The 15,888-nt window shown below is 34.6% G+C and overlaps 1 protein-coding gene across 2 annotated transcripts; it reads right to left on the bottom strand.

Annotated features, from left to right (window-relative positions):
* Positions 1-1,027: 1,027 nt before the first annotated feature.
* LOC108842630 (calcium-transporting ATPase 8, plasma membrane-type) lies at positions 1,028-8,599 on the bottom strand. 2 transcript variants are annotated; one of them, XM_018615610.2, is made up of 34 exons: positions 8,439-8,599; positions 7,795-7,968; positions 7,535-7,651; positions 7,420-7,456; positions 7,229-7,344; positions 7,008-7,139; positions 6,838-6,927; positions 6,681-6,750; positions 6,524-6,594; positions 6,357-6,440; positions 6,198-6,275; positions 6,030-6,104; positions 5,826-5,909; positions 5,666-5,748; positions 5,461-5,569; positions 5,308-5,363; positions 5,133-5,175; positions 4,947-5,030; positions 4,707-4,832; positions 4,533-4,598; positions 4,342-4,440; positions 3,984-4,094; positions 3,705-3,872; positions 3,436-3,495; positions 3,177-3,341; positions 2,923-3,039; positions 2,693-2,791; positions 2,443-2,580; positions 2,198-2,344; positions 1,989-2,123; positions 1,800-1,907; positions 1,601-1,692; positions 1,392-1,489; positions 1,028-1,260 (listed from the first exon to the last, which is right to left on the bottom strand). In XM_018615610.2, the coding sequence occupies exons 2-34, from the start codon at positions 7,936-7,938 to the stop codon at positions 1,250-1,252; spliced, it is 3,213 nt and encodes a 1,070-aa protein (XP_018471112.1). In that variant the 5' UTR covers positions 7,939-7,968; positions 8,439-8,599; the 3' UTR covers positions 1,028-1,249. The 2 variants fall into 2 exon arrangements, with proteins under 2 accessions (XP_018471112.1, XP_018471113.1); XM_018615611.2 differs by lacking the exon at positions 8,439-8,599 and adding an exon at positions 8,252-8,376.
* Positions 8,600-15,888: the final 7,289 nt, after the last annotated feature.

Below are 15,888 nucleotides of genomic sequence, written 5' to 3'. Positions count from 1 at the left end.
AGTTGTCCTCACTTATCTGACAATAGATCTTTTATATTATTACGCGTAATATATTATTAAATGCGTAAGGGTACTGTGCTATAGCATATTTATACTAGGGGCAAAAAATATTTATATATAATGTTATGAAGTTGACAGATATTTTTGTGCATTGAGTAGGGGACAACATCTGCGTAGAGACAGCTCTTGTCTCTCTAGGCATCTTATTGTTATAAAGCATCCGTTTAGTTTTCTTGTGGTTTCTTGAATAATTAATCTTTGTACTGTTTCAATTTAGTATGATCAGGCACGAGCATATAGTAGTCGCCAAATCTTGATTACATGTAGAACAAATATTGAACACCAAAAAAACTATTGCGAACTAATTATTGTTCAATTATCATGTAGTATTTCACTTGGACGTATTTTATTTATTGGATACGTTTTGTATGATAGATGTGTATATAGTATGTACTATATAGTTTAGCTTCCAATTTTTTTTCTAAATCAGTTTCAGAAAAATATGAGATTTCAAAGAATGCAAGAACAAAATGATCGTCGAGGGAGACAAAAAGTTTGTATGAAGTATTAAGGATAGTGAGTGAATGTAGTTTGAGCTACTTTTCCCTATCTGCTTAGGAGTAGGCAGGCATATCTGATATCTCCTAGTGTCTTGCTTGGGATCCTTCTGTAACCCCGCTAAGCTTTATATCTGTTTGTTTCTCCATACTCACGTTCACCAAAACGTCTTTGGCCAAACAAACTCTTGGTTCACTCCATGACATTTGAACTCTCGTAGACAGTATTCCCAAACATCATCACACCGGTAGATGAAACCATCATATTGGCTTTTATCAACTTTATAGTGCAAGTGTGATTCTCTGAGGACGTTCGATGAGCTTCAGAACAAGGACAATGTCACTAGTTCTAAAAAAATTGAACATTTAAAAACAAATCAGTCGACTGAGAACGGTTTCGATCGCCCAACCCTGTGTTTGGGGAAATATATTGATATTTCTTGGTTATATAATAAGATTTCACTAGTAAAGATTCCAAAGTCAAGCAATCGTATTATCAATAACCGAAAAAACATGAATCCAAACTTGACCGCATAGACAAACCCCGAAAAACTGTACTTTTGGGGTCTCCCAATATCAATTATAAACCCCCATAGTTAACACCAAACGATACTTTTTTGTTCTTGTTAGTCCTAGAAGTAGTACTTAAAACTCGCGGAGCGTCTTGTCATAAAACCCGGGTATCCACCAAATCAGAGTGAACCTGAGGAGAGTAAAATGTTGTTAATACTTGAAAAATACCAAATTTTGGTAAAGGGAAACGCTAACCAAACCGAGAACATTAATCATCAATTTGTACTATATATCACAATGCTTCAAGTTTGTTGTTTATACCTTCTCCAGAAGATTTTTTCTTGCCCCAGCACTTTAGTTTGTTGCTGAGAGGAGTTTTTGACACCGGAATGAATTTTCCCACCAGAGCAAGAGGCCAACTGTTCCAAAAGGTATTTGATTGAGTACAACATTAGTTATGTTTCAACAAGCATTTTGCACATGTACACGTAACGTGTATAAATGTTGACATTATATAAAATAAAAGTCACCTGATCACACCGATGGCAACACATATTAGCCATTGTTGCCAGTTAAGTTTTGTCGTGGAAGCGAATTTGCCGAGGAACTCAACAATGATAACCTGACATACGAAAAAACAAGGTTTAGTTTTCATGTGGAAAGAATTAAGGGATGTGTAAATTACAATACGTTCTTGTGATGGACCCATATTATTATATTATTGTTTACCTGGAGGACGAGAGTTATGACTATTATTCCCATGAAGAGACGATTCTTGATAACGCCTTTGAAGATGTTCTTCTCGTCTGGTTTTCGAGCATTGAACTCGTTGAATGCCTGTCAAACCAAAACAAAAAAAAATCAATGAACATACACGCTTGTTTACATGCTCGATCCTTTTGATTTGAATTTACTTACTTGGCAGAGCACGAAGGCGTTGAAAATTATTGTGTTCTTCACTCTGGTGGCATGTGTAGGAACTTCATGCTCGAGGCCAAGTATGCTTATCCCTCGGAAATTGAGAACCAGTAATACACTCACTTGATAGATAGCCTGAAAAATTTATGTAAGTATGTGGGTGATTGCAAATATACAGAGACGTTTTTAATCATCGACTTTTTTTTAACCTGAATCAACAGGTTTCTCCACATGATGTTGGTGATAAGAGGCTCCTTTCTGCCCACGGGAGGCCTTCCCATGAGGTGATCAGTAGGTGGTTCAGTAGCTAAAGCCAATGCTCCGAGAGTGTCCATAATCAGATTAACCCACAGAAGCTGTATGATAAAGAAAACGCCAAATGTATGAACAAAACTGTATGTTTTTGGTTTGGGAGAGAGATTTGAAACGAGCTAAATGCTACAGAAACTCAAACCTGCACAGCGGTAAGTGGAACGTCACCGCTTGAAATAGCAGCTACGACGTTAATGACAAGAGCAGCAACATTGACTGTTAGCTGAAACTGGATGAATTTCTGAATGTTGGCGTACACTGATCGTCCCCAGCGAACAACCTATATATATATCAGAAGCCATTCCAAGTTTAAGGTTGGAATACCGAATAATCAGATACAATTGCAAGAAAAAAATTCTAGATTTTGGCAATGAAGTGAATATGAAACAAACCTTGACAACTGAAGCAAAGTTATCATCCAAGATAATGATGTCTGAACTTTCCTTAGCCACTTCTGTTCCTGCTATTCCCATAGCAAGACCAATATCGGCCTGTAAATCCAACACCAATCAGAAAATGATCGGCTCTGAATAAGCATAGACAAAAAAAAATACTTGGCACATAGAACTTTCAATAGTTGTACACTTCAGCATAATCAGTTAAAAATTCTTCAATTGTTTACCTCGTGGAGTGCAGGAGCGTCATTTGTCCCATCTCCAGTCACAGCAACAACATGCCCACGTCTTCTAAGCGATTGTACCAGCAGAAGCTTGTCATTAGGAGATGATCGGCCCATAACCTTCACACGTGAAGCAAACAATTTTTGAATTTCAAGTTAGGCTGTTACTACTTACCATATTACAATAACTGAATACATCTGAATTGGGTGAAACCCATTCAGACTCGAGAACTCAAATGTGGTGTTATGAACATTACCGATATTTTGTCACTAATCTTGTCCCTTTCTGCATCAGTCAAGGCCCGGAATGATTTTCCTTCAATAAGAGTAGGCTCGGAGGCATCAGCATCTGACGTTAATATTCCACACTCCAAAGCAATAGCCCTGGCAGTTTGGACGTTGTCACCAGTGACCATACGGACCTGAACATCAACAAACACCATAAAGTGATCATGCAGGCAAAAAAAGGAAAAACAACTTACAATGGGCTTTTTTTTTTAAATTTAAAACAAGTACCTTGACACCAGCATTCTGACACAACTGGACTGAATCTTTGACTCCTGGTCTACATGGATCCTGTGCACAATTCAAACAACTTGTTAAAAAACATTACCAAGAATATTGCAGAACATGGCAGGTGGTTGTTGTCTGAAAATGGCAAAACTTTGTAAGCGGAAAAGTGAAGCAATCTCGCAGGATGAGAGCCGCACGACTACAAACTATATACTTAACTACTCTCCAAATAAAGCAAAATGTGCAGGGAATAAATCAAAATCATTCCTCACCTTTATGCCTACTATAGCTAGCAAAATAAGGTCGTCTTCCGGGAGTACCCACTTTGAGAGTTCTTCGCCTGTTGGCACCTTTTCAGCATCATAGGGTCTAAAGGCCAGTGCGACACATCGTAAGGTTCTTCCAGCCATATCTTCGATACCATTCTTGAAATACTGTGCCTGGAAACATCAAGAAATTGGATTGGGCAACACAGTAACCATAAGGTAAATTGCAGAATCATACAGATATGCCTAATTTAAGGTTAATAAATTAGACTTGTTTCCACAAACCTTGTCTTCAGTCATTGGTGCCACATTACCATCCTCATCGATGTAGCTTCTGCAAGATGCAAGGACAATTTCAGAAGCTCCTTTCCAGTGAATATGAACTTCACCATCAGCCTGAAAAGTAATATCGGAAACAGAAAAGTTCAAATAAAAAAACTCAATTGTGCGTATAGAGAACTGAGAGCCAAATCACTTTTAACTGGGACTTCACAGGCTTAATTTCTTTCACAACCATACAGAAATGGAGTACATAAATTCCCTTAACAAGAAAGGAATAAAGAGAATGATTTATTCCACAAACTCTTTAGTATCGTTGCCCAAAAAAAAAGATTCATCTATATTTTAGCAGCAGACATGTTACCGTTTTTACAGCAACACCACCACGTTTCTTCTCTGAGTTAAACGGAAAAGCATGAAGAATAGAAGACTGCGACCTGGCTGTCTCGAAATTCATGCCCAGCTGAAAGAGAGGGAAAATACAAATCACGAGTCCACTAATAGAGTATATAACTATGTTAAAACTAGAAACTATGAACACTTAAAAAACTAAACCTTAATTCCCCAGCCAAGAATGGCTTTTTCTGTAGGTGAACCAGAGAACTCTAAATCACCACCACCCTGCAAGCAAATAAAATCCCATGAGTCCTGTCTTCTCTATCACGAAGCAATATTAAAGAAATTATCTAAAAAATCTGATTCTTCAGTGGAGCTATCAAAGCTACTCACCTCTGGGACGTAGATACTACCAGTTGTGTTTTGAGATATTCCTTCAACGCACAACGAAGTGATAGTTGCTGGCAATTGTTCAGTATCTGTTTTCTTGCCCCCGGCATACGACTCAACCACTGTCATCTATTTTTTAGAAAAAGAGAAAAAATTAGTAACATCATGTAGCGAAACTGTCAAGAGTACATTACTCTATCTTAGAGCAAGAACCCAGCCCATATTTGTAAACACAAGTCACACCTGATTCAAAGTTAGTGTTCCAGTTTTATCGCTGCAAATAGTGGTGGCAGAGCCCATCGTCTCACAAGCAGATAGCCTCCGCACCTGTATAGCAAATCATGCGATATGATATAACTTCTAAAAGAATCATATATTGTTAACTCTCACATCACATAAGAGAATAGGGAGAAGGTAAAATAATCATACCAAAGCCTTATCTGCCATCATTTTCCTCATTGAATAGGCAAGGCTGAAACGAAACAAATGGTAGAAAAGCAAATACAATCAGCAAAAAGAAGTGATCTCCTTAAACTATGAAATTAGCATAAAAAGTAGGAAGGAGAACAAAGACTTCTGATATAGCAAGATAGAAATTGCATACGTTAATGTAACAGCTAATGGAAGGCCCTCAGGCACTGCCACGACGACAATTGTAACCTGCATCGGTAGCAGATTATTAGCATTTCTACGGAAAATTAAAATCTCTTTGTCTCGGCTCCTTATTAAGTTAAGAGGGAAAACTAAAAAAACATACCGCAACGGTAATAACTTTGATCACATCATCAACTACATGACCGATTTTTGTCTTTCCTTTAACAAATTGAGGACCTCCTCTTACGTCTTCAGTGTGACCGGTGAAATATCTGTTAAAAGAAAAAAGAGGACAACATACAAGTTTGTTCAGTAATGACGATATGGATAAATTTTCAAAATAATAACCAGTGAAGATCAACTCTTACCGAACCAGAAGAATCACAAGAACAGAAGCAGCAACAATTAACCCAATGGTTCCAATAAACGTAGCTACTCCATTTAAGCGCACCTGGTACAAGCGCGTCAAAGATTAGCTCGATTTGTATAAAAAATCAAGATTCATCTAACAATGGTTTTAAAATTTACCTGTAAGGGAGTTTCTTCACCATTGTCTTCAGAAATACTGGCCATCAGCAATCCCCATTCAGTGTTGACTCCAACACCAGTGACCTTGCATAAAGAAAAGACATACATAATTTAACTATCTCCTGAGATAGACCAACTTTTTACTAATACTATTAGCTTAGCTATTTTCTTCTATGGAACAAGAAAAATTAGAAGGAATCCTACCAGCATAACACCATTTCCATCTGCCACTTTACAGCCAGACATTAGGAATGGGTCCTTGTTAGCGTCTTTGTTAACCTATCAAGAAAAGAAAGGCCGACAGTTAAGAGTTATCCCAAAAAGAGACGAGAAAAAGAAACAACTTCGCTATGATAGAAAACAAAAACATACAATTTTGCTCTCTCCAGTCATGCTAGACTCATCAAGGGCAAGAGAGTGGCCAGCTATCAGCACTCCATCTGCAGGGACCTAAAGATAATATTCATTTTCAGTTAGACACAAGGTAAATGGGCGAAGACCAAATCAAAAGGAGAGGAATAAATGATATACCTGATTTCCAATGTTGAGGGGTATGACATCACCAACTACAAGGTCATAGATCGAAACTTCCACTCGTCTTCCACCTCTTACAACCTGTGAAGATCAACAGTGTGACTAAGAAACGAAACAACAAAAAGAGGATATGAGAAAATATATGCACTAGTGCAAATTCATACCTCGAGATGTATGTTTCTCTTCTCATCATTCAAGTTCTGAAACTGGAGTGACTGTTTGAAGTCACTGACAGCTGCAGAGGAGGAGAAAGCATCAGCAGAAGAAAAAACACTACAGAAGTCATTCCGAAAATAATTCAGTGGAATAGGTTAGAATTACCTGTCACAACAACCACAAGAATCACTGCAAATGCAATGCTTCCTCCATCATACCAACCTTCTTTGATCCCCTGTAAAGCAACGGTTTAAATTGCAGTTGACATTATACATTTGAAAGAGGGAAGAGGAGCCCAGATTAATTAATTTCATCAACAAACCTCTGTTTTTATCCCAAGTGCTAAAGACGCAACCGCAGCCACCATCAGAATGATCAAAGTGAGATCCTGGCAAGCATCCCAAAGAAACCTCTGCAAAACAAGAAAAAGCTTTATGAGAAAGTGAGCAAAGGAAAATACAACTCCAAGCAAAAACATAAATATCTTCATACCAGAAACCCTTTCCCTTTCTTGCGAGGATACGTGTTCGAACCATAAATGGTCTTACGCTTTAGCAAGTCATCATCATCTCCACTGACACCTTTCTCGATATTTGTCTTGAGTAAGTCTGACAACCCTTGAGCCTGACGCAATTTCCCACCAACAAATTAGTGCGGACAAAAAAAAAGATGAAATACCAGAAAAATCCAACCAAGAGACCAGAGAACTTTACCCCTCCATACTGCTTCAGAGAAGTGATGTTGTGGTCCTTTGACATGAGGACAAGCTGTTCAGGTCCGATTCCAAAATCACCAGCTGGAGTAGCAGAAGCTACTGGTTTTTCAACTCCTGAAAGAGAAAGAAGACCACACCAGTTAAAGAAATATAAGCACAGCACAAACGGATAGAGTTCACCAATATTACCTTGCTCACGCCCCATATCCATGAAACGATTAGCAGCCTAACAAAAAAATAAAAAACTCACTATCAAGACCATGATTCACCAGCAGCCAGATTAAAAAAAAAAAAAAAAACAAACCAAGAGAGCATGAGCGTGACTCCTGATTTTCTGCCTCATCTCTCTCGTCTCTTGCTCCTTCTTCAAATCCAACGTGTAGCGGAATCTCCTAGAGGCATTGAGCACCAGCGCAGCTTTCTGCCATAAACAAAACATACAAAGAACAAATCCAATTTAAGAGCCATATAACACCATCAAAGCAAGCAATTCTGGAGTACAAGTAGGGACGCAGAGTCGTATAGAATCATTTAAATATAGTAAGTAGAAGGATAAGGTCTTACTCTCCACTGTTGGAGGCGCTCGAGGGAAGCATTCTTGGCGGGGATGGAGAACGTGTCACTATCGGAGTCGGAGTTTTCGCCTTTGCCGGACTCCAAATCGCTTCCCCGACGTCTTCCCGGAGATTGCTTGAAGGGACTAGTCATCGTACTCAATCCCTAAATCGAAATCCTCCTCTGAGAAAGGAAAGGAAAAAAAGAAAAAGATAAGTAAGTTTTGCTGTTTAAAGGTAGGTTGCTTCTGCTTTCAACAAGCACGTGAAATAGCAAGCTGGTGAGGGAAAGAAACAAAAAAAAAAAACAAAAGTAAAGCCTCTCTTCGAATCAAAGTATCTTCGTAACTTCCGAGAATCTCAATTTTCAAAATTCAAATTTCAGATTTCTTCCGAATCTTACTGGCATTTGCCTAGATTCGTGGAAAAAATAGTGTAGATATAGATGAGCACGAGTTTTCTCTCACCACAGCGACGGTTATGCAAAGCAGTCAACAGGTTTTCAAAACAACGAAGAAGAAGACGAAGAATAAAAGAGGAGACAAAGCGACCAACACTGCAAATCTTAGACTAATTAATAATATATTATTGAGACGAGGAAACTCGGTTTAGCAAAACCATTTAAAAATCGTCGTCGGTTTAAGCAAATTCCACCTGGATTGGAGGAAAACTCTGGTTGGTTTCGCCGGGAAAAGTTGCTTGTTCTCGTCGCTTTCAACTTTCACGGTGGGAGAGATAGAGAAAGAGATTGGGAAGAGTAGCGAATATATTTATATCGATAACGCGGATGTATCGTGTATGTATGGATTAGGGTTGATGAGTAGTAATCTGCACATTGAATGTTTTTAAGGAAGCCCCTGGCCCGTTATAGAGTAACTTTATTTTGTTTGCTTTGCCAACTACGCAACGTGGCACGCGTTAAATAAATGCTCTACTCATGTAAATTAGCCTTTTATTATTTTTAATAATTAATTAATTACCAAATATCTGTATTATTATCCCGGGTATTGATTACTCCTTTTAACTAAACCGAATCTATCTTATTTTAACAAACAAAAAGAAAGAAAACTAGTACCAGTTTGAATGATATACAAACAAAACAGTCAAAACAAAAAGAAAGAAAGCATGAACACTTTTGCGTCAGTTTCAAATCACGTTTACAACAAATTATTTTTAATTGGTAAATATGGTTTTGAAATCAGAAAAATGATCTATTTTTATAATTTATTTGAAAAAAATATCAAGATTTTGCAAGAAAGTTTTTCCGGTTCAGAGATCATTCATTTACCACAAACACATAATTTGAAAGCGGATAATCTAGTACAAAATATTAAGAAACAATCAATCTTTGTCACTCACATGAATGCAGAGCTATCACTGTGAGTATAAATTTTGTTCTCAAATCAGATATAGATTTAGTCAACTATAATTTTTACTTAACCAATGTTTATCTTTAAACGAGAAATCAATACGATCATCTTTGCTAAACTAAAAAAACTAACAAAAATTATCATAAAATATTGATTTTACACAGTTTTACTAAAAACACATGAACACTTCATTGATCCAACAAATTTAAATTTGTTTTGGTTGAAAAAAATTTGATGTAAACCAATAATCTAAAATTCAAGCAAAAAATGAATTCATACTCAGATACAAGAAGTAGAAAAACATGACTGAATCCCCCAAAAACATAAAAACAAAACCCATCAAATTTTAAAAATCCCAATTAATTAATTTAGTTGAATTTAATTTTAACTTAACAATCAATTAGTATTAACAATATTAGAACAACATCTAAGCATCATTTGGTCTAGGCCGAGGTTTTCGGGTTTGTGGATTCAGCCTCTTAGGCTTCATTTGGGTATTATCTAGTATATGACGGGTTCTGCTAATACTTCAGTTTGTATATAATTTGTAACTCATATTAAACCCCATTTTACAACCATACTTATTTAGGATCTAGTTATTTCAGTTGAATTTTGAATATTTTTAGATATCATATAAACTAAAAAATGAAATTTAGTATTTAAATTATTTATTTCCATTTTAAATACTTATTTTGAATACTAATTCAAATCTTCGGATCAAGTTTTTCGAATTTTTTTGGGTTTTTTTTGTTTTCATGTCGTTTGGACTACCCATTCAGATTATGTTGATAACATTTTAGATTTAAATATGTTTTATATCATCTTACAAGAATCATTCATGTTTTTTTTTTACATTTTAGATCAAGATTCATTATTTTATTAGCTTTAATTTTGGACTATTAGTTTTTTGGATCAATGAAGTGTTCATTGTTTTTAGTTGAATCCCGCTTGTAAATAATCCAAGGAATCCTAGTATTCTACCGCTGAGTTAGCAACCACCCCCCCCCCCCCCCCCCAAAAAGTACTGCAAATATGTAGTTTTTCTTTCGACGATGGAGCTTATCCCCCACCGTTTCACTGGCCGACCTAGACTAAAAATGTGTAAGTTTGATATTTTACATTGAGTTTTGTTAGTTTTTTGTATTTAAAAAATAACGCCGTTCTGATTTCCATTAAAAAAAATTCTCTTAAATTAAAATTTTATATGACTAAATTTATACCTAATTTAGTTTGGTCAAGACATATTCATATGCTATGAATTAATGAAGAATTGTTTTTTTCTGGATGAAAGTGTGTAACTTCAGTATCTGTTTGACCGTTTTCCCTTGGCTGATATGATTAAACCAAACCTAAGTAACTAAGTAAGACTCTGTTAAATTTTAAACCAAACCTGTCCTATAAAAGATATGATTCATCAAACATATATAATACTATGTTTTAAAAGATACATGTTTTTCAGACAGGTTAATAAAACATATACATTTCAATATTAAATTCATATTTTTGATTGTTTATTTCTTATAATTTTAAAACAAAAATTAGTAAATACAATTGTTTTAATTTTTTTTACAATTACCCTTTATTAGTTGATTAAAGTGCACTGAAATACAAAATATATGTATTTTTGAAACAATATTTTTCCTTAAAAGATGTTTCTTTATGGAATAGAAGGAATAAAAAATATGATTTACCAAAGAAGAAAAGTAAATTTAATTTTCTAAAAAAAAGTAAATCTTCAAGTCATTAATATGTTGCTTATGAAAGAAAACTATTGCCAATTTAAACATGTGTAACTTAATTTGGTTTGCAAATTGTATTAGAGAAGATTATTATTATTATTTTATTTTTTGAAAAAGGGCTTGTATTAGATAAGATTATTGCCAGTTTAAAACATGTGTAATTTAATTTAGTTTCTATGTATATATATATATATATATATCTTAGCTTTAGTCATGGTCCTTTAGCACCAGACTATACCTAAACTGGTGCCTTAAACTTTTTTTTATCAACAGAATGAGATACAAGCTATTGTATCACTTTGTACGTTACTTTTAAATAAAATTCACATTTTTAATTAAAAACTCATAAACACCTCATATATTTGTACATTTCAAACATATATACACACATGTATATGTATGTATTAAACAACCAAAATTACAAAACATTATACAAAGCTTTGACGATACTATAACTACTGTTTACACATTGTATTCGAGAACCCATGAAACATGTCAAATAGAATATAAATGGGAAAGCTCTCGTCTTACTTTGTCAGCATTAAATATAACTAACTACTCCCTCTGTTTCTTAAAGAGTGTCGTTGTGACATTTTTCACACAGATTAAGAAAGTTGTTGAAATATATGTAAGTTGTAATTAATTATACCTCTTTGACCAGTAGTATTTTAGATAAATAAAATTATTTATAAAATCAATGCAGTTTGCAATTAATTTTCAGCTGAAAGTTAGTATAATTTACATTGGAATTGTAAAGTGACATTCTTTGTGTAACAAGAAAATGAGTTCAGAGTGACACTTATTATGAAGAAAAATTTACGCTACAGGACAGTTTCATGTTTTTAATTACAAGATAAAGCAGTTTATACTACTAGAGTAGTTTTTACTAACTAATCATACTTTTCACTTAAAATCTAACTAAATGAATTTGTAACTAAAGACAATATACTAACTTTTTCTTTCTTTCTCACGAGACTAAACCACAACCACAATAAAGTGGTGGGCCCTTTTATTCTTTTATCTTCTTTTTCCTCTTAAGCTTTGCATTTCTTTTTGTAAAATGAAATTTGCTTAGAAAATTCAAATCTGATTCTTAAATTTTTTTTTCTCAATTTTCTTTTATGAAATCGTTTTCTCCATTGCTCGATCTATCTTTTGAAATCCGTGAAGGTGCATCTCCGAGGTTGGTGTACACTTATTTAATGTACACATGTTATTTTGTGTACGTTTTTGACATATACACGTGTACATTCAAAATGAACAAATATATGTGATTAAGTTGTGGACTCCAGTGTACATGTGGACTCCAGTGTACATGTGGACATGTATCGAACTCAAGTGTACATGTGGACATCAAACTCTGATGTACATGTGAATATTGAATTTTGGTGTACATGTGGATAGTGTACTCCGGTGCTTTGAGATGAATTGTGTTGTACATGTATATACCTTGATACATGTATAGCTTCATACATGTAAATACCTTGATACATATTTAAATAAGCGTCAGTAGTGACTAGAAGGTGTGTACACACCAATCGTGCAACTCCAAACAATCTTACAATCTTGAAGAACCCGAGAAACTGTCCATGTGTACACATGATTATTGTACACCAACAATATATGTTTGCTACAACATTATGTACACTGCACTATTTTTACTATTCATTACAACTTTGGTATTTACATCTACTACTATAGCCACTTTCATATTTGAAGTTATCTTTTTAGATATATCAAGCTATATCTCTGATGGTGAGGCGATATCAACAACATGATTTATTCAAGCTTCAACCATGGCGTTGATCTCTTCTTTCTTGTACACCAAAATATATCAGTGTCCCTTCGTGATAGTGGAAGTCATTTGACATAAAAACGTATCAATGCTCATTCATGAAAGTGAAAATCATTTGACACCAGTTTTCAGTATCCATCTTTCACTTTTTCATTTTAATTTAATACATTGTTTTTAGGTTGTTCTATTCGTGAAAGTAGACACTAAAATGTATCAAAGCTGTTTAATTGAATATGCTTAAGTTTATGGTTTGGACTTATCAGTGAGACACGATTCAAATATACATGTACACTAAAAATATATAGTATTGTACATGTATACATCAAATATTCTACAAATGTACATCCATAATCGTACGTCACATAGACACCATCAAAAATATATCAACACCTATGCTATCAAGATCTAAAATAAGTTTCATTCACGACAACGAGAATCTTTTTTATTCACATAAACCACGCTTCCTTGTCCTTATACCTACAAAGACAAATCTCTTCGTAACATATGCATGCATATACTAACATTATGTACACATCCACGTGGTCACCCAATATACTTGTGTACACGAAAAAATGTGTATACACAAAACACAAAAGCAATACTCGTGTACACGAACAAATGTACATACACAAAACAAAAAAGCAATACAAAATTTGTTTACTTAGAAATGTATACATGCAGGTTTTATAAAATGTACATACACAAAATATAAAAGCACGTGTACATGTAGATTTTATAAAAAAGGAACATAGACTTTGTATAATCATTTTGTTTCAGTGTCCACGAACTTAGGTTGTACACATATACATTAAATTTGTTGTCCATAATTATAATTTTTTAATGAGTGGCAATCTTGTAATTATTTCATCTTTTTGTTCTAGGGTTTTCTGGATTTCCTACAAATATATCTCAGAGCCGCCATTGATTTTTATCATGCAATATTCATTATATTTTTTGTTCAGAAGGAGTAGACACGAAGATTTTACGATAGATCTGGGTTTCTGTTCAGGTGACGACTGCTTCTTCTTCATCTTCATTCTTTTTAACCATTAAAACCATTGTAACCATTGTAACAGAGAGAGAGAGAGAGAGAGAGAGAGAGAGAGAGAGAGAGAGAGAGAGAGAGAGAGAGAGAGAGGCTGTTTCTGTATTACAGAAAAGAAGAAAAAATAAAATTAAAAAATGTAGGACCCATTTAGTTTAAAAAATGCACGTAGTTAGGAAATAGTTAGCTTGTAGTTATAGAAAACTACCTTAGGAATCATAACTGCTCTATATTGTAATAAATAACTTAAAACTGTCCTAGAATGAAAATAACTCCATAAACAGAGGGAGTACTATATACTGTACTTGACATCGAACTTATTCTTAACCAATTGGCGCTTTGTAATCTTATTAGTAGTTTTCCGTTATTATTTATTTAGTGAGCCTCGATATAAAGTGACTACAACGTATTTTTTGTCGTGATGCACCGACTACTGAATATAGAACAAACCCCTATCAAATAATCCGGAATGACTATCGAGATTCATCACGATCGAGAAATAGATAAGCTTACAGTTGGTTATTTTATTTATATTCAGTTTTATAGCTCAGATAGTACTTTGCGATCAACGATAGATGTGTTAACAAAAACACGGATACACGGCAAGTAAACACAGCTTGTAGGAAAAACCGAAGAGGCATCTGAATGACAAACAACCGTTTCTGTATTAAAGAAATTAAAAAGAAGGCAACGCACTTAAAATCTCGTCGACGTACGTATGCAGAACAATTTCAAAAAGCATATTTTTTCTTTTGTTAAGCAAATAATGACGTTTTAATGCATCTAAGTTGCTAATCAAAGCAAGAGTGTCTTAGGGATCCACAAAAAGGTCAAAAAAACTCACTAGGACAAGAAAGGTTCAATTACAACACAATAGAGGTGACTAAAGCTTTTTTTTTCTAAACTTTAAATATTATAGATGATCGAAAAATTTTACAAACTAACATTTTAGTTCGAGCCATCTCGACAAAAAAAAAAGAAAAAACAAGATGATTCACAATAGTTTGATTGAAGACTAGTGACCTAACACAATCACAAAACCATAAAATTTCTGAAGATTTTTTTCTTTCTCCTGAAGGAGATAATATTCTTCATCTCTTTGTCAATGATTTTGAAAACAGTGGTAGCCGGTAAAGAGATCTGATTATGGAACAAGTTATTTCATTGTTTCCATAGATGAAACACCACTGTTTGCACAACTAACTTTCTGAGTAGTGATTAAAGCTTAGCTAAACTAAAAATTATATGGACAACAATGACGTTTGCTGTAGACACAACGAGAGACTTGATGTCGGAACCTACATTAACACTGCACAGCAAAGAACAGTTCGAGGCACCGTAGACTGTCCCGAAGGCGAGTCCAACCGGAGAATAGGCGAACACATGATTGGCCCGCCCTGGTTTGAATATTACTAGCGGTGAAATTCACTCCAGACATTGCAGTCTTAAGAAGATGATAGATCGTGATTTCGATAATCTAAACCTGACAAAAAGTCAACAGTTGAAGCACAAGTGGATTACAAGCAGATAGAAACAGAGGTTTAGCAAGTTTTAGCAACTCGACTCTGATCCCATCACGCGAGCAGAGCACAAAAGGTACCAACTTCAGAACATCAAGAGAAGTGGGAGAGAGAGCTTTTTTCCTTCTGAAACTTGAAGAAAAAAAGAACATGAGCTCCTATCAGTAGACGAGAAAGAAGAAGAGACCTATCTAAAAGAGCTGAGACGATATAGCAGAATAACGACACGAAATTCTGAACCATCTCGAAAACCTTCAATATATCTGTATTTTAACAAAACGCTATAGCAGTTGTCGAGGAAGTGTACTAGAAGAAAAGTTTTCAGCGAATAGTCTCGCCATCGCTTTTTTAATTTCGGAACGAGTCACAACATGAAAGTTCAAACAATTTTAGTCCTAATTTTTTTGATCATGTTATTTTAGTCATGTCGTTACTCAATAGTCATAGTTGACCAATAATTTTTAAAGTTGATGATTTTTTTGGTATAAATATAAATCAATATATTTATTAAAAAAAAAATTTGAATATTAAATATATATTTATAATAACTAATTAACTATAACAATAATAAAACGGGGTTATAAACGATCATGTCATGTATTGTTGTTAGTCTAGTGTCTTTGACTTTATTTATG

Source organism: Raphanus sativus, chromosome 2, assembly GCF_000801105.2.
Source record: "Raphanus sativus cultivar WK10039 chromosome 2, ASM80110v3, whole genome shotgun sequence".
NCBI classification, from domain to species: domain Eukaryota; kingdom Viridiplantae; phylum Streptophyta; class Magnoliopsida; order Brassicales; family Brassicaceae; genus Raphanus; species Raphanus sativus.
The sequence above is the reverse complement of the archived record's forward strand: the minus strand, read 5'-3'. Positions and strand labels throughout refer to the sequence as shown.

Coding starts and splice junctions, on each gene's coding strand:
- LOC108842630 (XM_018615610.2), bottom strand. CDS start 7,938: ATGACTAGTCCCTTCAAGCAATCTCCGGGAAGACGTCGGGGAAGCGAT. Junction 5,364..5,460: donor TCAAAGTTATTACCGTTGCG/GTATGTTTTTTT, acceptor CTACCGATGCAG/GTTACAATTGTCGTCGTGGC. Junction 2,124..2,197: donor GGAGAAACCTGTTGATTCAG/GTTAAAAAAAAG, acceptor TAAATTTTTCAG/GCTATCTATCAAGTGAGTGT.